General features: G+C 43.2%; 1 protein-coding gene across 1 annotated transcript; it reads right to left on the reverse strand.

The window, feature by feature from the left end:
- Positions 1-26726, reverse strand: FH (fumarate hydratase). Its single transcript, XM_047705054.1, has 10 exons — positions 26549-26726; positions 19174-19308; positions 16475-16585; positions 14375-14551; positions 11726-11908; positions 8583-8748; positions 7277-7480; positions 5649-5776; positions 3395-3548; positions 1-177 (listed from the first exon to the last, which is right to left on the reverse strand). Exons 1-10 carry the CDS (start codon positions 26672-26674, stop codon positions 35-37), a joined length of 1527 nt encoding a protein of 508 aa, XP_047561010.1. The 5' UTR covers positions 26675-26726; the 3' UTR covers positions 1-34.
- Between the last annotated feature and the right edge of the window lie 1152 nt (positions 26727-27878).

The following is a 27878-nucleotide window of genomic DNA, read 5'->3' on the forward strand; positions in this document are numbered from 1 at the left end:
TGAACATAATTATTTTTATTATAAATTTATTAAATCACTTTGGACCCAGCATGTCCTTAGGTTTCACCCACTCATCAAACTGCTCTGCGGTGAGAAAGCCGAGTTCAACAGCAGTCGCCTTCAAGGTGGATCCGTTTTTGTGCGCCGTCTTCGCAATCTTTGCCGCCTTGTCATATCCTGAAGAAAAAAATTAAAAAGGCAACATAGGAGTTCGTAGTGAAATCTGGTTTTCTAAAGCAAAAGGTAATCATTCACTCAACTGAGGCTACTGATCTCTTAAGTAACATTTTTAATCTTAAAAATATTTAACAGGGGCACCTCGATGACTCAGTCGGTTAAGCCTCCAAATCTTGGTTTCAGCTCAGGTCATGATCTCAGTCATGAGATCGAGCCCCTTGATGGCTCTACATTCAGCATGGAGTCTCTCTCTCGGGGTGCCTGGGTGGCTCGGTGGGTTAAAGCTTCTTCCTTTGGATCAGGTCATGGTCTCAGGGTCCTGGGATGGAGCCCCGCATCGGGCTCTCTGCTCAGCGGGGAGCCTGCTTCCTCCTCTCAATCTCTCTCTCTGCCTGCCTCTGCCTACTTGTGATCTCTGTCTGTCAAATAAATAAACAAAATCTTAAAAAAAAAAAATTCTCTCTCTCCCCCTCTGCCTCTGCCCCAGTTTGTGCTAAATAAATCAGTAAAATCTTTAAAAAAAATTTAACAGTGATTATCCTCAGAGCTGTGACTTCTGATGCAGCCTAAACCCTTTACTTTTCATAAGTGAGACAGACTTAAACATACCTCACTTTCTGTAACAGATTTGTTTCTAAGGGCAGTTGGCCACTTTAATCGTCTTTGGGTTCCCCTGTGTAACTCTCTGGCTAAATGCTAACGTACAATAATTTCTAAAGGTTCAAAAACATATTAGCCAATCTCAACACTACACTGAGAACAACTCCTATCTTCATGGGGGGGGGGGAGAACAAAAACACAATATAGCACCAAGACATGAAAACATACTTCCGAGTAGTAGACATATGTGTTTTTCCCAGAAACATGTTTAACTGGAAACAATGATTCTACAAAAGCATAACCAGCTAAGTGTCGCAGTGCCGCCAGCAGACAACATCCCTGTGTGGGAGCTGTGGGCACTGGCTCTGAGGGGGGAAGGGGCGGGGCTGGGGAGGGATGCACCTGCCAGCTGCTTCCAACACACTTGTCAGTACTTTGACATCTTCCCAACATCCCAAGGATACAGGGACAAGTTTTAGCAGAGATCTATTCTCATACCACACACTACCACCAAACATCTGTTTGCCTCAGATATTGCCTCTGGAATTAACAAAGGCAGGGACAGCTTTGCAAGTTGTCTTAACACAACTGAAAAAAAGGTCAGAAGGCAAGAGCAAGAAAGAACATAAGAGAGTGCCTAGCTGGCTCAGTCAGTTCAGTGTCTGCCTTTGGCTCAGGTCAGGATCCCCTGGCTTCTCCACCTCCCTCTGCCCCTCCCCTCTGCTTGATCTCTCTCTCAAATAAATAAAATCTTAAAGGAAAAAAAAAAAAAAGAACAAAAATGAAACCAACAAAGGAGGAAAAAAACCCCAAATGCCCCCAGATCAGAGGACTATTGTCAAAGGGACAAAAGCCTTGAGGCAACACGATCGTCAAGTGGGCAAGATGTGGCGTGTTGTTGGCATGTATCCATTAGCCACCCACGAACAAATGATGGCGATTCCAGTATTCACCTGAACTGGCGAGGCTAAGCTTGTTGAAAAGGGCATTTACTGATCAGAGTAACTTAGAGAAAGAATTTTCATCAGATGGTCAGGGTCACCATTAGGTATTGTGTAGCCTTATACTGAGGACATTAGAGTCTAAGTCTTAACGCTAACCGTTCAGCTCTACTCTTCGGGTCCCACAAATCCCCATCCCCAGCCAGCCTGCTCCACGAGTGCGCAGAGAACCCGGGACAAGCAGCTACAAGGCTCAGGCTGTAGCAGCAAGGTGCGGCTTGCCCATTTATCCTCGTATGGCCTTTGGCTCACAGAGATCTGATTCCAAGAAAAACGAATCAATCACTTGGCATTAGGAGCACTTGTAACTTAAGTGTTCTGAAGTACAGATGTGAGAGAACGTTTCTCACATAAGCCTTTGGGTTCCCCTGTGTAGCTCTCTGACTGAATGTGAAAGTACAATAAGTTTTAAAGGATCAAAATATTATTACCAATCTCAATTCTACACCCCAGAACAGGCTATATTGCATGTCACAGCTACATACATATATGATATATACAGATATATATCCTATAAATATTTGAAACAGTCAAATGAGCTCTAACTTTATAAAACAGAAATTACAGCTTGATGTGAAGCCAATAGTAGAAAATCTGCCTTGAAAGTTCGGCATTATAGAAGAGTATTTTAAACAGCAACCATATCGTGCCAATGACTGTATCATAACTTAGTATAAAATAGAAAATCGAAGAATATGTTAACAACCTCAGCTCATCAGTAAGAAGGTGGGAAAAGGCTTTCAAGGCACCATAACAATGCAGCGAGTGTCTCCAAACCTACGAGCTGAAACTGTGTGTTGGTAAGGATCACTCTGGTCAGTCCCCAGTCTAAGCAGGTATGTTTGAATTTACACAATAAAATATTTATAGTTCTGGAAAAGGCTTGCAATGTAAGACTCATGGTTTTAAATATAGTATTTACATTTTCCTCCTTTCCCTAAAAGCAATGAGTACTACTCTTTTTCTTCTGTTCTTATTGGTAACTCCCCATTTCTGAACTGAATCAAAGAACAAAACCGAAGTGTAGTAGAGCAGCTAGAGAAGGCAGAAAAAGGAGTTCATCCCACAATGCTAACCGGCCAGTGCCACCTAGTGATGCTACCCGGTGAGGAGAGCTTTCCCAAGTAGAATGCACAGAACGTTCAGCCTCTCGATACCACTGAGATTTATGTAAGTTTGAACTGCTGAGTTTACCACATTTCAAATGAAACAAAGCTTCACTGACAGCATATTAATATATAACAGTGTCTTTCAACCCAGTTGCAAATATTTTGTGAGATTTTACTAAACAATGCCCGAAAGGAATTTGCTGTCCACCTTGATCCAACAATCTCTTAAAAATATTTTAGCTTTTTGGGACGCCTGGGTGGCTCAGTTGGTTAAGCAGCTGCCTTCAGCTCAGGTCATGATCCCAGCGTCCTGGGATCGAGTCCCACATCGGGCTCCTTGCTCATCAGGGAACCTGCTTCTCCCTCTGCCTCTGCCTGCCATTCTGTCTGCCTATGCTTGCTCTCTCTCCCTCTCTCTCTCTGACAAATAAATAAAATCTTTAAAAAAAAAAATATTTTAGCTTTTTAATTTTGTAGTCGAAAATGGCATAATTCCTTAAACCTTACCTATATGAGGATTAAGAGCTGTCACCAACATCAGAGATTCATTCATCAGCTTGTTGATCCTCTCTGTGTTGGCCTGGATTCCCACGATGCAGTTTTCAGTGAAGGAAACGGCCGCGTCCCCCAGCAGCCGGGCTGAGTGTAACACGTTCTTGATCTGGGACGGGAGGGGTAAAGGGGAGAGGGAGAGACAGAAAGAGGGGTTTACTGAGCCTAACTTTTGTGCCCAGTAATATATATTATGTGCTGGTTCCTAAATGAGTATGTAATTTGATAAACATGGGGCACTCCTGTGGTATGTAAAGCACCATCCCCCAGAAACAAATGTGAAAGAAATTATGAACCTTTGAGGACACGGAAATCTCAAAGACGTAAAAGCCATAAACACAAACAACTGGAACCCAAGAGACCCGTAGTGTGAAAGAACACTGAGTGGTATAACATGTTAGTACGAAGAGAAAATTCAGTTGCAGGAATCGGTGAAGTCCTGTTTGATGGGACTTAGATAACCAGAGATGGAAAAAGAATCCTCTGGAAGAGAAGTAAAGATGCAGAGGTGAGAAAGTTCAGCCTGTTTGAGGCAGTCAGTGCAGAGAGGGCTTCCCAAGTCTTAATGGCCATCATGTCATTAATGCTTAACAAAACAAATATTCCCCAGACCCTTTAAAATAAACTTTCACACAGTATTTAAAATGAACATGAAATCAGTTAGTTTGCTTTAGAGGTTTTTCTTTTTTTTTCCTTTTTTGTAACATTTCCAATACGTATAAAGATATATCCGCATCCTACTCTCTTTTGGGTCTAAAAACTCAGGGTCTGAAAAGTACAGTCCCAAAAATGGACTCCAGTAGAAGGCTCAGAACTTCAAGGTTTGATTTGGCACTAATGATTTTAATATAAGGCAAATGTTGGGGTGCCTGGGTAGCTCAGTCGGTTAAGTGTCTGCCTTTGGATCAGGTCATGATGCCAGAGTCCTGGGATCAAGCCCCACATCGGGCTCCCTGCTCAGCAGAGAGCCTGCTTCTCCTTCTTCCTCGACTCGATCCCCTACTCGTGCTCGCTCTCTCTCGCTCTCTATCTCAAAGAAATAAAATCTTAAAAAAATGTATAAGGCAAATGTTGATTACCTTGATGGATTTTCTATGAAAGACAAAAAATATATATATTTTTAAAAACAAAAAGATTAGCAAGACATTTGTTGCACACCTATATTGCCAGACAGCCAGTATTTTCTGTTTGGAATCTGACATGCAAGCAAAGGCTTAGATGTCTGAGTTCTGCTTTGGCTTGGCTTGTATTTTTCATGAGATTGTGCATTTCACGAGGGCAAAGAAATATGTCTTGCTTATTGTTCTATCACTAGTACCCAATATGGTGCCTGATATAGATTCGACAAATGCACTGAATAAATATTAATATCTGTCATTTGCCTGTCTTTATCAAATTAAAACCAGACTTTACACCAGATACAAACTGGTAATAAGCTGCCAGTGTACTTTATATATAACACTTTATACAAATAAAGCACTCCAAAGGATGGCGGTTCCATCACCTGAAGCTGAGGAAAGCGGACGAAAGATAAAGATGACGCACCCTGCTACATCTTCATGAAGAGGAAGCAAAGAACAGAATTTAGACGCACAAATATTTTCCAGGTATGTGGAAAAGGGAAAACCAATGAAGGAAAGCCAGAGAGGGACAGTGAAGAGCACAGGAGGAGGGTGCTGAGGAAGCCAAGGAGAAGTGTTTAAAGGCCAAGGTCAGATGTCACCAAGTCTACGGGCCTGCGGGAGTTCCAAATGACCAGGAGAATAATCCGAGGACCAGTCAGGGGCAGGAACCGGGAGCAGTGAATTTGCTGTAAAGCGAATGCAGGTTATCCTTCTAAGATGACGGAGTTTGAGGGAAGCAGCAGCAATGTGAGCAGGAGACAGGGTTGAGGGACGGCTCAAGGAGACCCGACTTATTTCTAGCCACTGGCATCTCCCCCACTGGGTAAGGGACAAGGAAGAAACCCACACCCTCTTTCCAGACTTTTTCTTCTTATTAAATAAAGCAAACCATCAAATCACTTGAGCTAAAAGTCACCTAATTAGATATCCAGGCTGAATCTTCTAATCTTAACAAATGCTTGACTTCCAATTGCTACTTACATAATCCCAGTACCTAACATGAAATCCTAGAAAACTTTATGAAAGAAAACACAAGACAATTAGCCTTCAGTCAAAAAACATTAAAAGCTGAACCTCGAACTTACCATCATTGGCTTGAAAACATTCAACTCAAAATGTCCGTTGCTGCCTCCGACTGTGACGGCGACATGATTCCCCATGACCTGGGCGGCAACCATGGTCAGCGCCTCACACTGGGTAGGGTTCACCTTGCCTTCAAAAGAGCCACCAAGGAAAGATTCCACGTCAAACGTGCTCATGGTGTCGAGTGCCAGTTAAGATCACGTATCATGTCAACTGATCAAGAAAAGGAGGAAATCTAACTTCGTTAAATAAAGCAAGTCCCCGTCATCAGGGCTGATACAATGAAACCAAGCAAGAGAGAGGGATGGGTGGCCCCAAACCGTGACCCATTGGCTCAGGGGCTTCTGAGTAATGAGTACCCACACCCACACAGGAAATGCGGCCCTCTCCATTTCCACGGCTTTCGTTCACTATAGAACACCAGAGCCAGGCACTGAACACACCGCGGGGAGTGAGGCAGCCCCTGGCCTGCAGAACCTGGAGGCCGGGGGAGAGAGCCGGCAATTACAGCACATGAGGGGTAACCACAGAGAAGTGGGCTACACTTTCGGGAGCTGGGCTGACAGTGGAATGACAGCACCGGGCTGACATTTGGGAGACTTCTCAGAGGAAGCAGACATGAAGCAGAAATTCTCCTACTCGTCCTAAGTCTCCAGAGCTTCATCACCCTGGGAGCACCCCTCTGACGAGCTCAAGTCTAAACCAGACACTGCAGATGCCTCCGACCAGTACCAGGCGACACACCGGAAAGGTTACTTCCTTCTCTGTGAATCTGGGCTTCTCTTTTCTAGGCAATCACTTCGAATTTGCCGTCAACTAAACTCACATCATTTTTCAACGTAAACTACTCTAAAACCTCATCTCTTCTCGTTCTATACACGTGCATCGATTTCAGAGAACCTATAGTCAGGTCTTTCTCACTATTAAAAGTCACCTTGTCAGTTTTAGTTGAACCTACAGGGGACTTACCATATGAATCTTGATCCTGTCACCCGGTGTGCTGCTGTTTCCTTATCCGCTGACGTGAGCCACTCGTACCCCGACTTCGCCCTCAGTGACCAGTGAAGTAGTGAAGGGGCGGGCAGAACCCCTCAGCCTCCCGTCTGAAGTCAACTCATTAGTGTCACTCCAGTGTCACTGTTCACCCACTACATTCATCTAACAAGGCTACCCACATGTCCCCACAGGACTCAGTGACAGTCACAGGAGTCTGTCAAATGACTCGCTAGGGCCTGTGTCACTTCCCTTATCTGACAGGCCAAAACCCAAAGCAAAAAATGAACTAACAGGCAGTTGGAAGAATTTGTTTCTATTCAACCCATGCTGATCACTTTAACAGCTGGTTTCAGAGTTCTTCTGGCTTTGGATTATGAAAGATGGAACTTACACATTCGCTCATGTAGGCACCAAAATACACGTGCTAACTCATTCTCTCTTCCTGTATTGCTGGGTGGTGTTCCCAACTCAGATCACGGGGGGCCCGCACACATTCTGAAACGAGTGTGCAACACACATCCCTATCCGTGTTTGGGATCAAACTCATGCTCAACACACAGAGACACGCTCTGTTTATGAGGATGCCCGGGTTCTTATCAGCTGCAGTGCTCAGATTTACCAGCTGTGTCATTACCTGGCATGATACTGCTTCCTGGTTCATTTTCAGGCAAGATCAGCTCTCCCAGACCTGAGCGGGGACCAGAACCCAGAAAGCGAATATCGTTGGCGATCTTCATCAGACTGCAGGCGCTGGTGTTCATGGCTCCACTGAGTTCAACCAAAGCATCGTGGGCGGCCAGAGCTTCAAATTTATTTGGAGCTGTGACAAAAGGCAAGCCTGAAGAAAAAAAAAGTGTATCTATGAGTTAACAGGTAGAATTAAATTTTTTTTTCTAATATCCACAAGTTAAACAGAAAGTTCCAGGACACGAAAAGCAAACACAGAAGAAAAATTTTACTTCAAGAAAAAATGATTATCTTCTGATTCAAGCTTTGTCTAGGGTTAAGTCTTGAACAAGCAGGAAGAATCTGGAGATACTAGCATGTTTAAAGGATAAAGAAGCAAAGACAATAAAAGAAATGCACTGAAAGAAAAACACTGTTCTTCTGCGAACATGTGTATGATGCCTACTTCTGAGTAAGGAGGAAAAGGAGCTAAAGTTCACTTTATTCCACACTCTTTTACTAGTACAATTGTTCCCCATCTTAGGCTGTCCTAGTGCCTCCTTTAGCTGGGACCCCGCAGACCCCCTGAGATGGCAGGGAGCCAAAAGGAGTTAGAATTTCCACTCACTGTCGCCTGTGTTCAAATTTTAAAGATCACATATTCTAATTCCTATAATACAGTTCTTCTCAATTAAAACTTGACTGAAAAACCAATCTCTACTAGAGACCATCTAAGTATGTCTGCCCTTTCAGCCAGTAACATCTATCTCTTCAGAAGAGTTTTCTGGAGATGACAACTCCGCTGTAATAATAGTTATTATCGAGAACACAGCACTCTCTCTACTAAAGGAAAAACAAGATTCAAAAAGGTCATTAACTCAGAGAAACGTCCCAGTATGATACAGGGAAAAAAGAAACTAAGCCTGTCAGTATCTCAACATATCTACCATTGAAAACACTGTGTCTCAACCATATGCTGATTTTGCCTGCTTTGAAAAGGGTATTTGAAACAGCTTTAAAGGGAAAATGACTGAGCATCACCATGACAGTAAACAAGCCAGCACGGACGGATTTAATTGCACACCGTATGAATCATAGATGGGAACCATGAAAGGCAGAAGGATGAATACTGCTACTTCTGAAGCAGACATAAGACACGTTTGATGGGAAAATATTATTTTTTAGCTTTAAAGTCACAAGAATTCAAAGCAGAAACACCTAGAAAATATAGACCAGCGTAACGAAGAGGAGTCAGAATTCATATTCCCGCTGACCTGTGAGCGCGGCCACTTTGGCCGCCACCTTCTCTGCAAAGCCGATTCTAGTATTCAAGCCGGTGCCCACGGCGGTGCCTCCGGCCGCGAGCTCGTAGACCCTTGGCATGGCGGCTTTTATTCTCGCCATCGCGTATTTCACTTGTTGAACATAACCACTGAATTCCTGGAAAGAGAAGGAAATTAAGGAGAGAACATGTGATTTCCTAACAGCTTACAAGTGACTCTGACGGTGTTGAACAGAAGTTCTTGTAAATATGTTTCAGGTACTAAATTATGAGCTACCAAGTGGCATGTGTACCATTTTAATTCATACGATGATCAAAGTACAAGGAAGAATGAGGATTTATAAACCTATAAGGTGGGATGACACCACAGAGGGTAACATGCAGCCGGTTTAGCTGTTCTTCTTTTAATAGAAAGCAAAGAAAAACAACAAAGGAAATAAGCTTTATTTTTTAAAGATTTTATTTATTTATTTCTGCAAAAGAGAGAGCAAGAGATAGGGAGAGAATGAGCAGGAGCGAAGGGGAGGGGCAGAGGGACAAGCAGACTCCCCAGGGAGCAGGGAGCCAGCCCTACACGGCGCTCGGTCTCAGCACCCTGAGATCACGGCCGAGCTGAGGGCAGACGTTTCACTGACTGAGCCACCCAGGCACCCAGGAAACAGGCTTTAAGAAAGAATTACTTCAGCACATTAAATTATTAGTCTGTTTGCAGGTGATTTTTTTTCTTGTTGTATCCCAGACAACTTCAAGAAAGAAAAAAAACAAAACAAAAAAACCCTGAATCGTTTCTCCAGACAAATACAAACACAGACATTTTCTCCACACAATTTCAGCTTAAAAACCTAACAGAGAACAGGAGGCTGAACGGCTCACTGAAGAGCACAAACAAGTAACAGGCCACAGCCAAGACTAGAGCTTCCAGATGCAAGTTAATTCTGCTATTACTGTCACAGGGTTCCCAGAATGACACAAAAGGTAGCCACAGCATGTATTGTCTGAACAGGACAGGGCCCCTTTTAAGAATTATGCTGAAACAATTTTAAGAATTATGCTGAGTGGGGCACCTGGGTGGCTCAGTGGGTTAAAGCCTCTGCCTTTGGCTCAGGTCATGATATCAGGGTCCTGGGATCGAGCCCCGCATCAGGCTCTCTGCTCGGCAGGGAGCCTGCTTCCCCCTCTCTCTCTGCCTGCTTCTCTGCCTACTTGTGATCTCTGTCAAATAAATAAATAAAATCTTTAGGAAAAAAAAAAAAAAAAGAATTATGTAGGGACAAAAGGCATAAGCCAGAACTCAAGTGAGCAAGCCAGACTATATGGTTACACTAAAGCTCTTTTCCCTGCCTAAAAACATGGAAAAACCATGAACAGTTCTGATTAGTATTAGGATATCTTTCTGTTTTAAAGAAAACATTTTAGAAGCCGTAACCCCTTTCAGGTAGACCGGATCCATCCAACCTAACGTCACTAATACATAACCAGCTGGGTGCACTGAAGAAGTTTCTTTTTATTGGGGAAAACCTGCATAAACTCAAAAGGCAATTCCAGTCAAAGCAAGTGTAGGTGCTCCGGTAAGGTGAAGTCCACCAGAAAACTTGCTGATGTAACAGGGAGAATGATGATTTTACCCAGGAGGCTGTCATGGCCTCCTTCCTCCTTCCACCATGTGATACACACAACAAGGAAAACGTTAGAAACCAGAGGGACACGGCTCCTCTGTGGAAACCATGCCAGGCAGTAAGAACGTGCTGCAAAGAGAAGAGGCTTCAGGGACAACGAAGGTAGGAGCTCCCTTCTCTCGTAGCACCTGTATTCCGATGAATCATTTTGTTTTCCTCGTCCCTTCCGTACTGAAATTAAGCTAAGCAATCAAGCTTCCTGCGCTGTTCATTTGAACAAAACTACAAATGAACCTTTTCAAGTAAGCAGCCCCACTCCCCTCGCCATCACCTGATACCGCACTTGAGCAACTCCCCGTTCCCGAACCATGGGAGAGTTTTACCATCAAAAACCATTGCCTGGGTGTGCCTGGGTGGCTCAGTGGGTTAAAGTCTCTGCCTTCGGCTCAGGTCATGATCCCAGGATCCTGGGATCGAGCCCCGCATCGGGCTCTCTGCTCAGCAGGGAGCATGCTTCCTCCCCTCTCTCTCTGCCTGCCTCGCTGCCTACTTGTGATCTCTGTCAAGTAAATAAATAAAATCCTAAAAAACAAACAAACAAACAAAAAACAAAAACAAAAACCATCACCTGATTCCCTTCGTGTCCTTCGTGGTGTGTGCTACTAGACATGCTCTGAGACACTGATCAAGAAACACAAAAACACTTTCTGGTACTCGGGGGAAGAGAGTAATACCCCTTTCCCATACGGCCCAAAACAATCTTAGAGGTAGACAGGCCTTGCTTAATCAATTTAAAAGTAATTTTTATAGAGCCTACTCTGTACAGTGAGAGACAAAGGGAGACAGGATAATGGTCCTGGGACGATGAAGGCGGCGGTGACCGCTAATGCCAATATGTGCTTATTACTACGTGTCGGCATGCTTCTACGCCCTTCACGCGAACCAATGAGAACCTCACAACTGGGCTAGGGTACAGATGTTATTTTCCTCATTTTAAAGCTCAGAAACCTGAGGAGCAGAAAAGCTCACTAATTTTCCCAGGGTCCCACGGTTTGTACGTAGCACAGCTAAGCTCTCAACCCGAGCCGACTGCCCAGAGACTGGCTCACTGTCCTCCCACTGTGCTCTTCCCCTCAGAAGGTGTCAGTGAAACTACTGACGGCTTAATGCAGAAAAATGTCTGCCACTGAACTGTTATAACCTGGCTTTTATTTTTTATTTTATTTTTAAAAGAGTTTATTTATTGATTTGACAGAGAGAGAGAGAGAGAGACAGTGAGAGGGAAGACGAGCGGCGGGGTGGGATGGGAGAGGGAGAAGCAGACTCTCCGCTGGGCAGAGAGCCCGATGTGGGACTCGATCCCAGGACCCTGGGATCATGACCTGAGCCAAAGGCAGACGTTTAACGACCGAGCCACCCAGGCGCCCCTAACATGGCCTTTTAAACAAGTACGATTTAGAGGGTAACATGCTGGCCACTGTACCAACCCCAAACCGCATCAACAGCCGCACTCATCTACCTGCCCAAGGGTGAGAGGAACGGCATCCTGCGTGTGCGTGCGCCCAATTTTGATGATCTGGGCAAACTCTTTCGACTTGGCATGGAGAGCATCGTGCAGCTTCTGGAGTCCCGGCAGGAGCACGTTGTGGACCTCTATGGCGGCGGCAATGTGCATTGCTGTGGGAAATGTGTCATTTGAGCTCTGTTGGAAAATTTACAAAAATGGTAAAATGTTACATCAGAAGCAACAAAAAACAAACTTGAATGTCTCCATTAAAAATGTCACTAAATGATTACATGAAACTCATGTCTTTAGTGCTTAATGACACTGACTTGTGGCAAGACGCAGCTCACTTAAGGTCCGAGAGCAGCAGCTGGGCTTAATAAGCACAGGACTGTACCCTATATGCCACTACTCTTCCATACTATTAGGATATCTGCTAGTAAATGGCAGCAAGCAGGAAGGACAATTAACAAGTGCACATAAGGATATTTTGCAGTTACCGATAGTCTTTTATTAAACTTGAGCAAAATTCTTGTGAGGTAGTTCATCACTTTATAAAAGAGGAAACCCAAGCTCTCAAAGAAATGGTGTGACTTGCCAAAACAGTTAGGAACTGGCAGAACTGGGACCTAACCAGGAAGTCCATACTCCATGCTCTGTTTTCAACCAGAAACCCTATACACTTAAATTATTATGCTACTTTAAAAAAAAAAAGTGTTATTTTTATAGGTTTTTACTGTGGAAAATATCAAACCATTTCCAAGAGCAGAATGAATGGTACAAGGAACATTCACAGCGCACACCGATCTCGCCTGCCACATAAGCGCCCCCAACTCGTACACACGTGATTACTCTCACTTGGATTTCAGACTTCAGTATACATAAAAGAGAAGTTTATATATTTAAACGCAAGTAATAAGTTTGAAAAATCCTTCATACAGTAACCTTGTATGAAAAAGCTTCCCCATTAATACTTTAAAATATATTAAAATACACCTAGCACCAGATCTTAATTTCTGAATATTTTCTAATGAGATCCTCCAAGAGTTCCCTGGAAAAATGGCACTGATGGAGCCCTGGGGCAGGGAAGCTACAGCATGATGAGCCTGGAGCATCTGGTAGAAGAAAGTAGAGAACTGCTTTAAAAAAAGAAAAAAGGAGCGGGGGGAAAGATAGGGATACATCCAAAGGACATAGGAGCCAACAGAGAGGACTCCCAAAGCTAGAACAATCTGAGCAACAATGTAAGTAATAACAGTATCATATTAGAGCCCTAAGAGTAAAATAAATATGCACAAATCCATGTTGATATACATAAACAGATACATAAGTGCAGAGGTAGAGAGAAGAGGACAAATCTTCTTTACGGAAAAGTTCCAATTAATACGAGCACAAGGAATGAGGGGAGTACAAAATCTTAGCGTCACCACTAAGACATCACAGTTGTAACTGCTATAGGCAAGATCCACTAGTGAACGATAAGCTTTGTGGACAAGTTTAAGGAGAAAGAGGGTATTTGCCCAGCATCAAAACTACTTATTAATTCTGTGTTGATTTTAGTACATGACCAAGAATTCCTTGATTTGCCTCCCTTTAGAAAGTGAAGTTGAAGGGCAGTGCCCGAGCAGAGGCAGGCCTGCGTGGCTCACTTCTAACAGAGAACGGAAGGTGGAGAAGCCCAACGGCCTAAACAGGGGTTGAAGCTCACATCACCAGTCCCAAGTCCTGGTGCTATCATGTACCCCGGCCATGACGCACTAAGAGGAGCCCTTCCCTTCTGAACAGTCTTCCCAAAATCCAGAGTCTCCACCTGATCATGAGAAAGCATCAAACAAATCCAAACCGAGGGATTCCACGAAATACGCGACCGCTACTTTCGGAAGTGTCAAGGTGACAAAAGACGAGAGTCAAAGACTGGAGGAGACTAAGGGAACAGAGCAACTAAGTGCAACGTGTAATGTGGATTTTATCTTGGAAGAAAAAAGATGTTGGTAGAAGACGAGGGCCATCCTAGTAAAGTCTGTCTAGTTGAGGGTGCTGTATACCAATGCTAATTTCACAGTGGAATAAACGTACCAGGGTGATGAAAAATGCTTAAGAGAAGCTGGGAGAAGGGTATACAGGCATTATGTGTGAAGTACCTTTGTAATTCTTTTATAATTCTAAAATGATTTAAAAATAAAGCATCTTTAAAAAACAAAACAATATAAATACACTTATATATTAAATTCAGGTTCCCCAATAGGGATTTTTTATGAAGTTTAAAACAGACCCAGGATTTCTAAAAGAAATAAGAACATACAAGAATTCTGGAACACTGAAAAGAAATACAATAAAATGGAAAAAATATATACTTCAAAGAAAAAAAATGTGGTATATGGACTTTCTTCATCTGGATTGAACCTGAATTTTGAAAATTAGCTTTAAAATATTTTATTTTTACTACTCATACCTCTGTTGAAATAAGCCCTTTAAACCGTGAGTTGTTAAAATAAAATCAAAAGAAAATGCCAAACACACAAACAAACAAAAAACACATAAGTCCTTTCCACTAGAGAATGTAAGCCAAAGGAATCTTCCTTGTCAAAAAGCTAATTCCTGTTTTACGGGCATAATATCAGGCATTCTTTTCAATTTATAACAAAGAAAAGATCATATACTGACCTGGCTTTTATTAACATGGTCATTGGGATGCACGGGTTTCTTGCTACCAAGTTCACCTCCTAGCATTTCAATTGCTCTATTGCTAATGACTTCATTTACATTCATATTTGTCTGGGTTCCAGATCCAGTCTGCCACACCACAAGAGGAAAATGATCATTTAATTTGCCTTCGGCTACCTGCAGGAAAAAAGGTTTAAAAAATGGGTTTTTAAAAATAAGTATTTGATAACCATTTAGCTCTTGTGATCAGCTATGATTAAGGAGTCACCTATCAAGTGCCGTTCTAAAGATGCTCACTTTTCTCATACGCTAAATGATTTACGGATGGTGCCGCACAGCTCGTGCTTGTCCAGCGACTCCAGGCTTCTGCAGCAGCCCATGCTCCAACCACTGCTGCTCTACAAAGTGAAAGGTTATCTACTCTGAAAGATACAATTGCACGGATTGCAGGTGAAGACTGAATCAAAGCCATCTTTCTTCTGTATCTCCAACGGCCTCCTCTAATAATAACCAGACGGGGCCACTGTTAAGGCTGGCACACCTTAGATACGTTTCCTGTGGTGCTCAGTGGGAATGTCCAACAGAAGTTACAGCTGGACTCAGCATGATAATGAACGAGTCACTTGAAAGTGAGTTTGCTAACAGCTACTTCAGTGCACAGACGTCCAACATGTAGCAACTGCCAAGAGTAGAGACAAACACAGCCCAGATTTGTCCGTTTCTGTCGTGTAATTTTATGTGTTAGTTTTGGAATTATAAAGCTTTCTAAGAGAGTAGGTGCTGAACTTCATCTTCAAGAATGATTTTAGCTTAAAAAAATCAGTACACACCCTAGAAATTTATTACTTTAAACAGTCCCTTTTGAAATAAAAATTTTTTTTCTAGTTATGTAATAGACGTTCAGTGTGGAACATTTTGAGAAGTGAGAAAAGTGTAAGTTACAATAGCGCTGCCCCCCAGAAATGGTGACTCTTGGCATTTTGGCTTCTCCCTTTAGGCTTGCCCCAAGCAATGGGTGTGCAAACATGCACAATAGAAAACACATGTTCTCTGTTCATATTTTCCAAACACAAATAGGATCATAAAATACATACATTTTGCTACCTCCCTGACCCATACTTCCTATATGGTGGGCTCCATCATAGGACATTCTGGACATTCTTTTTTTTTTTTTTAAATATTTAATTTATTTGACAGACAGAGAGAGAGCACAAGTAAGCAGAGCAGCTGACAGAGGGAGAGGGAGAAGCAGGCTCTCTGCTAAGCAGGGAGCCGGATGCGGGGCTTAATCCCAGGATGCTAGGATCATGACCTGAGCAGAAGGCAGCCGCTTAACCGACTGAGCCACCCAGGTGCCCCTATCATAGGACATTCCTAAAAAAGTAATTTTCGATGGCTCTATTATACAGTTTATATAAGCATCTGTTATGGTCGGGTACAGTCTAATTTGGTATTATCATAAATAGTACTACAATGAAAAACATTGTAAATATACATTTTTAACCATTATCTTTGACTACTTCCTTAAGATTACATAAGTGGATTAGTGAAATTACATTCTCCATACATATCATCAGATAACTGACTAGTTTTAAAAGGAACCATTTATACTTAAAAAATAAAATGTAGTATAAGTTTAACCATGTCTCTTCAGGTTTTCTTCAAACTGTGAAGAGAATGAAGAATAAAAGGTATGGGGTGCCTGAGTGGCACAGTTGGTTAAGTGTCTGACTCTCGGATTCAGCTCAGATCATGATCTCAACATTGTAAGATCGAGCCCTGCATGGGGCTCAGTGAGGAATCGACTTGAGACTCTCTCTCCTTCTGCCCCTCCCCAACCTTCTCTCTCTCTAAAATAAGTCTTTAAAATTTAAAAAAAAAAAAAAAATTTTTTTTAAAGGTACAGCATCATCCCAAAACTTTTGCCACAATATTTTAAGCACCACATTAATATCCTCACCAAACAAGCTGCTGTCACCCTACCTTGAAATTCATTAACTCAGGAATTCAGCGCCCCTTTTCCCTACCAGAGCCTGACATCATCTAGCAGAGAAGCGGGTCTGATGTCACTGAGTAAACAGCACACTTGTCACCTCCTACCTCATCTGCTGCCTTCATGATGGCCTCGGCAATCTTGGAATCAAGACCGTAATCCTGGTTTACTTCAGCAGCTGCTCGCTTCAAAATGCCAAAGGCTTTAATAACTGGGATCTAAAATTAATCAGAAAAAAATCTCAAAATTGCAGGTTTCATTAAGCATATAAATTTAAGATTATTCTTTTATGCAAGTGCAAAACCTACATAAAACACTAAAGTAATGTTACAGTAACACTAAGATTACAGAGAGGTATGTAATGAACCAAGATTCATCATGTATCTATTTAGGGAACCAAACAAAAGCAAATAGGTTGACTCTTTAATCCATGTGTGTGTCTGACCACACCCCCCCAACACACAATGCACCACTTCTTTTTTATGAGAGATTAAAACAGACGTGTGTATTTCATATCTATAAACACAAATGGCACTTGGTCATTTGACCAGCAAGTACCATTTTCCCTCACTGGATCTCATGACGTATTATAATTTTTCCTTCTCCTCATTAAAAACAATAAAAGCAAAAATAATATTTAACTGCCAATAAGTTCTAAATAACTATTACTAAATGGGTATCACCTCATCCCAAAGCCAAAAAGCAAGTTCTTCTGAATCGTCAATGAGGCTTTGACATTCCTTAAGTCACTGGAATGTCCCTCAGAATATTTCTTTAACCCCAGGGTACTACATATGGACTTGGGGCTTACAGCTTCCGATGCACCATCTCACCCTATCTCAAACCCTTTCGGTTTGCAGAGCTTTTCACTTCCTGCTCTGGATCACGTCACCAAATTTAAAGGAGGAAATTCAGCAACTTTTGCTGACACACCAAGGAAGTGGAATCTGGTTTTTGTGAGGTGAGAGAAGTATGTATTATTGCCAAAATTAATAATGCAGATTAAAGTCTGGCTCCCACACGAGGTCTGAAGGGGGAAGTGTGCAAGGAAGGAAGGAAGGGTGGGGAAAAATATAGGAGAAGCTACGGTCCTCACCCGGAATCGGGGGGAAAACTGTAGAAAAGGAAGAGGACATGTTAAAACCAGGCTGAAGGGAGGACACGCTGAAGGTCAAACAGAAAAGGAAATAACAAGAGAATATCCGTGTTTTGAATTCTAAGAAACCAGAATCAAAACATTTTGAGTGTTTTACCCCAATGAGATAGAAACAAATGGCACATAGCATTAGAAACTTAAAAACTGTAAACATGACACGGGTGGGAATTTCAATTTCTACAGGAGGACACTGCAGTGGTGGCTTAAACCACGGCCAGGTCATAACCAATGGGCCTCCCCACTCTGGCCACCCGAACGCAGCAACTGACCCCAGTGCCTGCGGACTCAGAAAATGAAAAGAGCGTCACAGCAGTTTCACTGACTTCAATCACAATAAAATGGTAAAATGTCACTGGGGAGAAAAAGAAGGGTCTCATTATTCTTAATTTACTCACATTAGAAGTTCATAATCGTTTTTGGTTTTGCTTTCCTTTGGACCTCAGGTACAAAGGGCCCGGTTTACACACACTGCTCAGATCAGGGCCCATCAGAGTCTGCCTTGTATTTTAAAAAGTTCAGGGTATTAATCGAGGTGAAGCAAACTGTGACAAAAAACAGATACCCCACATGTCCATCTTTTACAGGCGCCGAACAGAAGCAGCCGCCCCATCTCTGGAGCCGCGGCAGCAACCACACCCCCCTGAATCGCACCCCTGCCGCCAGAAGCAGGAGCGTTAAACCTGAGCCCTGCTTCCTGCCCCCACTAGTGCCCTGCACTCTCCTCCTCAGTCCCAGGAGCTGAACTCGATGAGGACACTTTAGATCAGCTGCCACCCTCGGTCACCTCACCACGTCATCTGACCCTAGTTTGCCCCACCAGTAGGCCGACTGGTGGAGGCAGTGACAAAAAGATTTTCTTTTCTACTGTAGACGTGTATAAGCCTGTGAAGGTTCAGTCTTAAAGGCTTAGCAATGGGCTAAAATACGGAAGTTAAGAGGACTGTAGGGTAAAAACTGTATTCGGAAGACAGGATTCCACAGTAGCTCCCCGGCCGAAGCCTGGCCACTTGCGGGCTCCGAGCCTAGGCTGCAGCCTGGCGCTGACCAGGGTTCACACCGCGGCCGGGCCCCAGTAGCGTACAGAAGCCACTCGGTTAGTCCTTTCCACTTCTGACATCTCTGAAGCCAGGATGCGTCGCCATATAGCCAATGACAGGGCCCGACTCCGACAGCCCTTCTCCTTCCTAGTGCTACTGAGCGCATCTTACCGGTGCATCTTCTAACTGAGGTCATCTTACACTTACCGAAATACGGTAGGAAAGTTTCCTAATCCTTTGGTCATTCACCTGGCACTGCGCGTGTACTTATGTATAGATAGGGTGAAGAAGAATAGTTTTATGTATTTGTGTACACTTTTCTGGAAACCGAAACCAAGATAGACAAAGTATAATATTAAAGAAAAATCTGTTTCCTTTTCAATCAGTTTCTTAAAAATCTGTCTTAAATCAGCTTAAAAAACTAAGTACTGAAACGAAAAATGTTCAAACTAAAATTCTAATAAAAATCTGAAAAAAAAAAACCCCCAGCAAAAATAAAGAGACTCACAAAGCCAATTCCATAATAACTTTTTATTTTAACTCAGTAAGGTATTTATTTGTAAAATAAAGTGACTCATTTGAATAAAGCCAATACTTCCATAAAACCACTTACTGGCATGCGTTCTGTCGCACCTCCAATCTTAAAATTCATTGTGGATCTCACCGTCTGGGCGCCATAATACTTATCATTTGGGACCTTGAGTTCACCAAAAGTGTCAAACTCTATCCTAAAGGAATCTTGGCTCGCCTAAAGAGAAAAATTAAGACACTGTTAGAGCTTGAAAAGAAACTGAGTATCAAAGTAATAATATCCTATCAGCTTGTAAGGGGCAAGAAACCTAAATACCTACTAAAGAGATAAAAAACCCCACTGGATTCTCCTTCTGCTCTCCAGTCCTTTTCCTGACAAATTTGTCACACTTTTTTTTTTTTTTTTTTTTTTTTGGAGCATAGGTGACACGCACAACGGTACACTAGTTTCAAGTGTAAAACACTAAGACTCAACTCTAGGTCCTGCTGTGCTTGCCACGGTGTAGCTATCACCTGTCACCACACAACGTTGTCACCACACAATCCACTATTTTCCATATGCTGTACCTTCTACCCCAAGACTGACTTCATTCCTTAACGGGAAACCTGTACCTCCCACTCCCCTTCAGCCACTCTGCACATCCTCGCATCCTCTCACCCTCGCATCCTCGCATCCTCTCATCCTCTTCCCTCTGGCAACCATCAGTTTGTTCTCTGTATTTATGGGTCTGCTTCTGCTTTGTGTTTGTTTACTCATTTGTTTTGATTTTTAAATTCCACATATAAATGAAATCATACGGTTTTCATCTTCCTGTGTCTTATTTCACCTAGCATAATACCCCTCTAGGTCTACACATGTTGTTGCAAATGGCAAAAACAAACAAACCTCATCTTTTTTACGGCTGAGTAATACTCGTGTGTGTGTGTGTTTGTGTGTGTGTATAGTGTGTATACACCACAACACACCTTCTTTATCCATTCATCTCTCAGTGGACACTTGGGCCGCTTCCATAATTTGGCTATCGTAAACAATGCTGCCATAAACACAAGGGTGGATCTAGGTTTTAAAATTAGTGTTTTTGCTTTCTTTGGGTAACCATCCAGTAGCGGAATTACTGAATCATATGGTATCTCTAATTTTTTGAGGGGCTGTTCCCCCACTGTTCTCCACAGTGGCTGCACCAATTTGCGTTCCCACCAACAGCAAACGAGGATTCGGTTTTTCTCTGTATCCTCACCGACACCTGCTCTTTCTTAGCTTTTTGGTTCTGGTCATTCTGACAGGTGGACGGTGATATGTAATTGTGGCTCTGAGGTGGAGTTCCTTGACAATTAGTGATGTCGTGCATCCTTTCATGCCTCTGTTGGCCATCTGTACATCAGGTCGTCTGCCCATTTTTCAATCAGATTATTTGGGTTTTTTGGTATCAAGTTATATAAGTTCTTCATCTATTTTGGATTTAACCCCTTATCAGATATTATTTGCAAATAATGCAGACCTTAAAGAAAGACAGACACACCTATGCAGAAGATAAAGGAAAGCCTCTGAAGTATCTCTAGTAATCTTTTCCAATCCAGGAGTATACCTCTTATGGTTAAGCTTCAGCCAATTCAGTGCACTTGGGTTAATCTCTACTTCACTGGGAACTTTAGAAAATGGTCTAAGAATGATACTTTAAAATTTATAAATATTAGATATTTAAGCAGAGCTTTGCCATGATCTACAAATACTACGAGGCACAGCACAGTGGCTTTGCAGTCAAACAGCCCCCCATTCAGTCGCTGTGTCACCTTCACTAAGTCAGTTTTTCTCATCTATGAATTAAATGTAGTGATAAGGGAGGATGGCTAGGTTAGTTCTTAACCTTTCCAGGGCAACTGAGCCCTCTGAGGATATGAGGAAAGCTAGAGATCCCTTCTCTAGAAAAATGAACATAAATACATACATGAAAACTCTTACATATGATTTTAGGGAGTTTATATCTTGAGGCCAATCCACCACCCTGAATAAGAACCCATGATCCAAAGTCCCTTCTATGGAGACCCTAGGATTCTACCAAGTACCTCAACTTTTGCTGATAAAAAAGTTAACAACTGCTCAACAAATATTTTAGAATACTATAAAAAAGATTTATTGTAAAACACTAAATAGCTGGAATTTACCTGTGACAATTTATATCAAGGAGACATCAGAAAGATACTCCGAGCTTTAATGTGCATTAACTATGAAATAAACATTGTCAGATGATTAAAAAGATTTAAAAATCCGGGGCACCTGGGTGGCTCAGTGGGTTAAGCCTCTGCCTTCGGCTCAGGTCATGATCTCAGCATCCTGGGATCGAGTCCCGCATTGGGCTCTCTGCTCAGCGGGGAGCCTGCTTCCTCCTCTCTCTGCCTGCCTCTCTGCCTACTGGTGAACTCTCTGTCAAATAAATAAATAAAAAATCTTTAAAAAAAAAAAAAAAAAGATTTACGAATACCTAGCCAAGTAATTGTGCTTTAGTAAATAGTCCTCTGGGGGGGGGAAAATTAATCTGTAGTTACCCTTTGGGACTAGACAGGTTTACAAAACCGTTTATATGTTATAAAGCCTTCTGGATTGCATAAAACAGAAAAGTATGATTGTATCTAGGTAGAAATACAGTAATATTATCAATGAGGTACATTTTTTTCCTATATCTAAAAGTCTACAGAAGACTGGCCTAAGCCAGTAAGCAGCAGCAGCTAATAAATATAATCACACCTCAGCATTTACTGGGCTAATGTAGCAAATTCTTTCCAAGTATCAGGTTATTTGATTTTTACAACCACTCTAGGAGATTTTACTATTACCATCTCCACCTTAGAGGAAATACTGGGGCTTGGAGAGATGAAATAATCTTGGGAGATCATCCAGTTAGCAAGAGGAAGGGCCTGAAACCCACCAACCTTGGACTGTCAAAACCCGAGAAGTGTTTGGATTACTACTTTTTTGTTACTACTTCCAAAAGCCAAGAAATGGAGGGAGTAACTTCAGATTGGTCCCAATCAGCCCTTGAGTTGTACCCCTAACCCTGGACAATAAGAGGACGTAAAGATGAGTACTTAGATTTTTTTCTTTAGTAGGGCTTGGTTACACTGACACCACTATACACCCACTTGCTCCCTTCCCTGTAGACCAAAAGCACATGGGGTTCTTCATTTCAAATGCACAAATAAAAATATTTTCCATTATGATCTAAGTTTTAGCCTCAGGAAACATCCACGTATGTTGAAGTAGACTTTGGCCCAATAACACCAGCAATGACAGCAGTGACACTGGACACATGAGCTAGGTTTTCTTCCTCTTGTCACCTCGTTATGTGACAGCAATAAGAAATCAGCTCCAAACAGGAGGTCAGTTTCCATCAGTCACTTGAGGAATCAGGTTCAACTCCTTAGATTTACATCACTGCTTTCTGTGTTCAAAATTATTAAATTTTCATCATAAAACAGCAATAAGTTTGTCTCCTAAGTAACTGGTTTCTATGGTAAAACTCAGATCCATTCAAAGTTACTTGAAAAGATCTAGATGAATATATTTTGCTGTGTTCTTCAGCTTAAACCTGAACAATTTTTTAAATTCCAAATCAAGAAACAGCAACCTCAATCAAATTCTAGGATCTTGACAGTGACCATTAAATTGTGCAGAGGTCAGTTGTGGCTGAAATCACAATCCCAGCAAAAACATCAAAAAAACGTGCTTATTGTCCTCATAATAAAAATCAACATCCCAAATTTGCAACAATAAATATTGTTTGCAGCAGCTTAGGTAGCTAATAACAAACTGTTGCAAAAAGCCAAACAATTATTTCTTTATTTGAACCCAAGGAAATATATACATTGCATCAATTTGTAAAACAGAATCTGAAGCAATGCTGTAAAACACTTTTTAAGACACCAGGAATGAGAGAAAACTATCTGTCAGGAAGCTAGACGAGGGGTCAGCATCTATTAGAGAAGCTCTAAGAGAGAGAGAGAGAAACAAGGAACCAGGTAACTTTGCCAAATCTCTTCAAACATTCTTTTAAGAAACCTACAGAAGCCAAATTTCTGTAAGTGTGATTTACAGTAACCCACAGAAAAGACCTTTATACGGTGACCTGGTACGTACATCAACACATACATACACACACACAAGGCTGAAACAAAACCCTCACGCAACAGTAGGAATATTTTCTCTTCCATGCCACTCTATTCTGTCAAAATAATAAGAATAATATTGGTAACTACCCACTACATTGATTTCACCATCCACTAATCAGTCCACCTGAGGTCTGAAAAGCACCTATGTGGTTTTCAAGATTTTCCGAATTATCATGTACATTATCTCTTCCCAGTGTTGTGGGCAAGAAGAGGAGGGATGCTCACCCTGAAATACTGAGAAAATGATCAGTGCTTTTGATGAAAAATGAAGCGATGAATAGCATCTCTTAAATACATGTTTTTACTTCATACAATATAATCCACTGTTACTAGAAAAGCTAGTGTTTCTGAAAATCGTGCCTTCATATGCCATAACTCAGATGAGTTTCTAACAGAAGGCAGTTTATCACTTCAGGGTAACACCACAGTTTAAAGAGTTTAACCAGCCAGGCATGGGGCAGGCAAAAGTGCTACTTGCCATGGGCTCCTGTGAGATTCGTGCTCATTTAAAATCTCCTCCCTTCCAGGGAAGCATGAAGGGTCATGGTCCTGCAGTCGGATTGCCAGTAGGACCTAGAAATACCAAGGACTATTGTTAATAGACACTAACCCCAGGAAACTCTCAAATTCAATGAGGTGTTCTCAAAATCTCAATGCCAGTCTAAACCTGAAAGGTCTCAGGGTCCTGGGATCGAGCCCCACATCAGGCTCTCTGGTCAGCAGGGAGCCTGCCTCCCCTTCTCTCTCTGCCTGCCTCTCTGCCTACTTGTGATCGCTCTCTCTGTGTGTCAAATAAATAAATAAAATCTTAAAAAAAAATATATATATATATATATAGGCCTTGAGCCTCTAAGATGTCCCCATGTATATTCATGTGTAAGATAACCATTAACTAAACCCTGGCATCTCCTGAAGAAATGAAATGCCTTTCAGATTCTCAGGTTAAAGTGGGTTAAAAGAATATTTCAGTGTTCAAGAAAATCCAAATCATTTTTCCTGTAAAAGGACTATCCAAAGATATAAGAATCCAATATTTGACTTCACTGTGTTCGGGTTTTCGGTTTCTTTCTGAAAAAGTGTGTCTGGTCTTAAAAATGTAGGTAGGGCACATGCTGTGATGAGCACTGGGTGTTATACGCAACTACTGAATCATTGAACACTACATCAAAAACTAATGAGGTATCACACAGTGGCTAACTGATCATAATAAAAAAAAGGGATTTCTCAAATTCATAAACTTCTGCTTCCTTCTAAAAAAAAATGTAGGATGACCACCAATTCCTGCTATATTGGCAAAAGTATAATAAATGTTTTATTGATATTACACTGCAATACAGAAGATATTATCTATGCTTCCAGACTTCATAGTCATTCTGCGGGTCATGAAGAAAATAAAAGTGACTTTAGGAGATGTAGGGCTTCCCCATCCATCATGCCAACAAGCCAGTATCAAAGCTACATTGTAGCTATTCTCCATGAGACATTCTCACCCTCACTGGGCTATTTCTCCTGGGTAGTTTTTATCACATCATAACTAACTGTGCATCGTTTCTTTGTTTATTTAATCTCCCCTGGTAGTCTCTAAATTCTATGCCTGTAGTGACTGTCCTTTTTCACAGGGCCCAATACACAGCAGGCATTCAATAAATACATTATCTTCCTATTGGATAAACATTTGTGTTCTTTTAGATAAAATGTAACTTAGGGCAGTCAGGGTTATGCAAATTCTCAACAGTAGTAATAAGAAAAACTTCATAAAATCAACACAAAGATTTTGGGGCAGAGGTCAGAGGGCAGAAGATATATGTAGAATTAGGGGGGCAATCTGTCTTCATTTGATCTTAGCTATCATTCCAACACTGAAAGCAAGGCAGTGCTAGTTTTGGAACATTTAGAGCAGGGCAAATTCAGCTCTCCAGCCTCCGATTCCCTTTTACAAAACACTAAATTAGTTAAAAACTAAGTAAATTTTTAAAAGGCTCTAAAATGCATTAAAATTAGAGCAGGGAGTTGCAGGAACATAAAAGCACCCCGATTTTTCAGGTTCAAGCACAGTAATGCCGTGTTAATATCTTCAAGTTTATAGTTCAGAAAATATCTTGGACCTTTGAAATACATGGAGGCACTAATATAAGTGCCCTATTTGCCAAACACAAAGTACCTGCACATGAGCCGGCTTGCCGGGTACCTGTTCTTACTCCCATTTTACACGCAGAAACCCAAGCGCAAAGACAAGCGGCCCCACCCCCAGCTCTGAGTAGCAGCACAGGATCCGAAATCACAGACCGCAAAGCTCAGACCACGGCTCAGTGAACCGTGCGGAACTGTGGCTCTTCCTAAACGACATTTATTTCCCAAACTCGTCCTAACAATACCCGTGTGCCTAAGTATTTAACATGCTCCGTAAAGGGCGCGGGGGTGGCTCAGTGGGTTAAGCCTCTGCCTTCGGCTCAGGGCATGAGCTCAGGGTCCTGGGGTCGAGCCCCGCATGGGGCTCTCAGCTCAGCGGGGAGCCTGCTCCCCACCCCACCCCCGCCCGCCTCTCTGTCTACTTGGGATCTCTGTCAAATAAACAAACAAAATCTTCTAAAAAACAAATAAAATAAAGCGCTCGTTAAAAAGCCCAAAGTACTGAAGGTGCCGCTCTGAAGCGCAGAAGACCTGAGCTTGGACCGTTAAGTTCCTCAGGAATCTCTGAATAAAAAGTAGACGCGGCCGCACGTTAGCTCCTAACCAGGCCGCACCAACTACTTCAGGGCACGCTGTTCAACACAAGGGGGGGGCCGCAGCCCCACAAGCGACACAGGCCAGTTCGCGAGAGGCAGGATCTTCTCCGTTCCCCACAGCCTTCAGCCCCACCCGAGGCCTGCAAGCCGCTCGCCACACAGCGGAGGACGGAGGCGACCGTCCGCAGCCGGCTGAGGGGCCGCGGAGGCAGCGGCCCTCGGCCCCGCCTGCAGCCCCGCACAGTCGCCAGCGCAGCGGCCAAGGTGGGGGCTCCGTCCGCACCGGCGGGAGCGCAGCAGCGAGCGCGGCTGCGGCGCCCCCCGACCCCGCCCGCCCCGGAACGCCGGACCGACCCCGCAGGACCCTCGCCGCCGGACGCCGCCCCTGCCCGAGCGCTCCCTGCGGGCGGAGGCGGCACGGCGGGGCCCGGACGCCAGCCACGCGGGCACGCAGCCCACGCCGGGCTCTGCCGGGACGCCCCGGGAATGCCTCCCGCCTGCCCGGCCGGCCAGCGGAGGGCTGAAGGTCACCGCCGGGAGGCCGGGGCTCGGACGGCCCGCGCTCACCATTCGGGCGGAGGTCGGGGTCCGCGGCGGGAGGACCGCCGTCTCTCCGAGGCCGGGAGCGGAGGCTGAGCCCGGAGGCCGCACTAGGCGACGCGAGCGCGCGAGAAGCCGAACCGCGCGATACATGATGCAGCCGGTGCCTGGGTAGAATTTGGGGGTGGTTGAGTCCACGCCCCTGCACGGGCTGTCACAATCCATTCCGCCCATGGCGCCTCGCTCTTATCCAATCAACAGCCTCAAACTCAGCGGGTGGGGCGGGACCAATCGTGAATGGCCAGTAAAGAATGAGGGGTGGGGTTAACGTAGCGCTGAGGAGCGGACCCTTGGCTCCCTCGGACTCATGGGAAACGAGTGAGAAGGGAATTATGGGGAGGGAAGTTCAGGTTACTCTGAAGCAGTTCGGTCGCGGTGTGAGGCGGGCGCAGCGGGCAGCTGACCGGCGAATCCGCGGTTTGGTCCATACGTATTGCAGAAAGAAATATTTATTTATCGTGTAACCCGTCCTTACTGCTTCTCTCTTTGCAGTCTTTTAAAATTTCTTCCAGATTACATCTTCCGTGTAGAAATTGTGGAAATAGGAGCAAAGTATGAACAATGAGATAATCATCACGATGATGATTAAGAAAGTCGTTTTGAGGTCTCTGCGGTTGCCTTTTCTTCTTTTCTCGAACAGTTTTTTTTTGTTGTTGTTGTTGTTGTTAAGATTTTATTTATTTATTTGACAGAGAGAGATCACAAGTAGGCAGAGAGTCAGGCAGAGAGAGAGGAGGAAGCAGGCTCCCCGAGAGAGCAGAGAGCCCGATGCGGGGCTCGATCCCAGGACCCTGAGATCATGACCTGAGCAGAAGGCAGAGGCTTAACCCGCTGAGCCACCCAGGCGCCCTCAGCCTGTTTTTTCAAGTGTAGTGAGGGCGAGGTCTATAGTTACAGGTGATTTTAGATTTCTGTTATTTACATTTACGTTCTCCGGGGTTTCTGCACTGATAATGTACATATTCACATTAAAGGCGTATTGTTTTCGTATAATAGGTGGTGACAGAAAAGCACGAGCTGATACGAAATTGCTTCTGACCCACAGTTTTATCTCGTCTTGCTTCTCTTTGTTGCTTGAAACTAGTTGACAGTTGATGATGAAATAAACCACTGGATGATGTCTGGAAGTCGGAAGTCCAGGACCTGCAAAGCCGGGCTCACAAGAGGTAGTCGCTGCCAGACCTCTGGGTCGCACTGCTTATGTTATTCTGTGGCTTATGAATTTGACTTACATATATTTCAAATACCAAAATTTAAATGAGTGAGCATGATAGTTGCACTATGGTCAGAACTCCAA

This window comes from Lutra lutra, chromosome 15 (genome assembly GCF_902655055.1).
Source record: "Lutra lutra chromosome 15, mLutLut1.2, whole genome shotgun sequence".
NCBI lineage: Eukaryota > Metazoa > Chordata > Mammalia > Carnivora > Mustelidae > Lutra > Lutra lutra.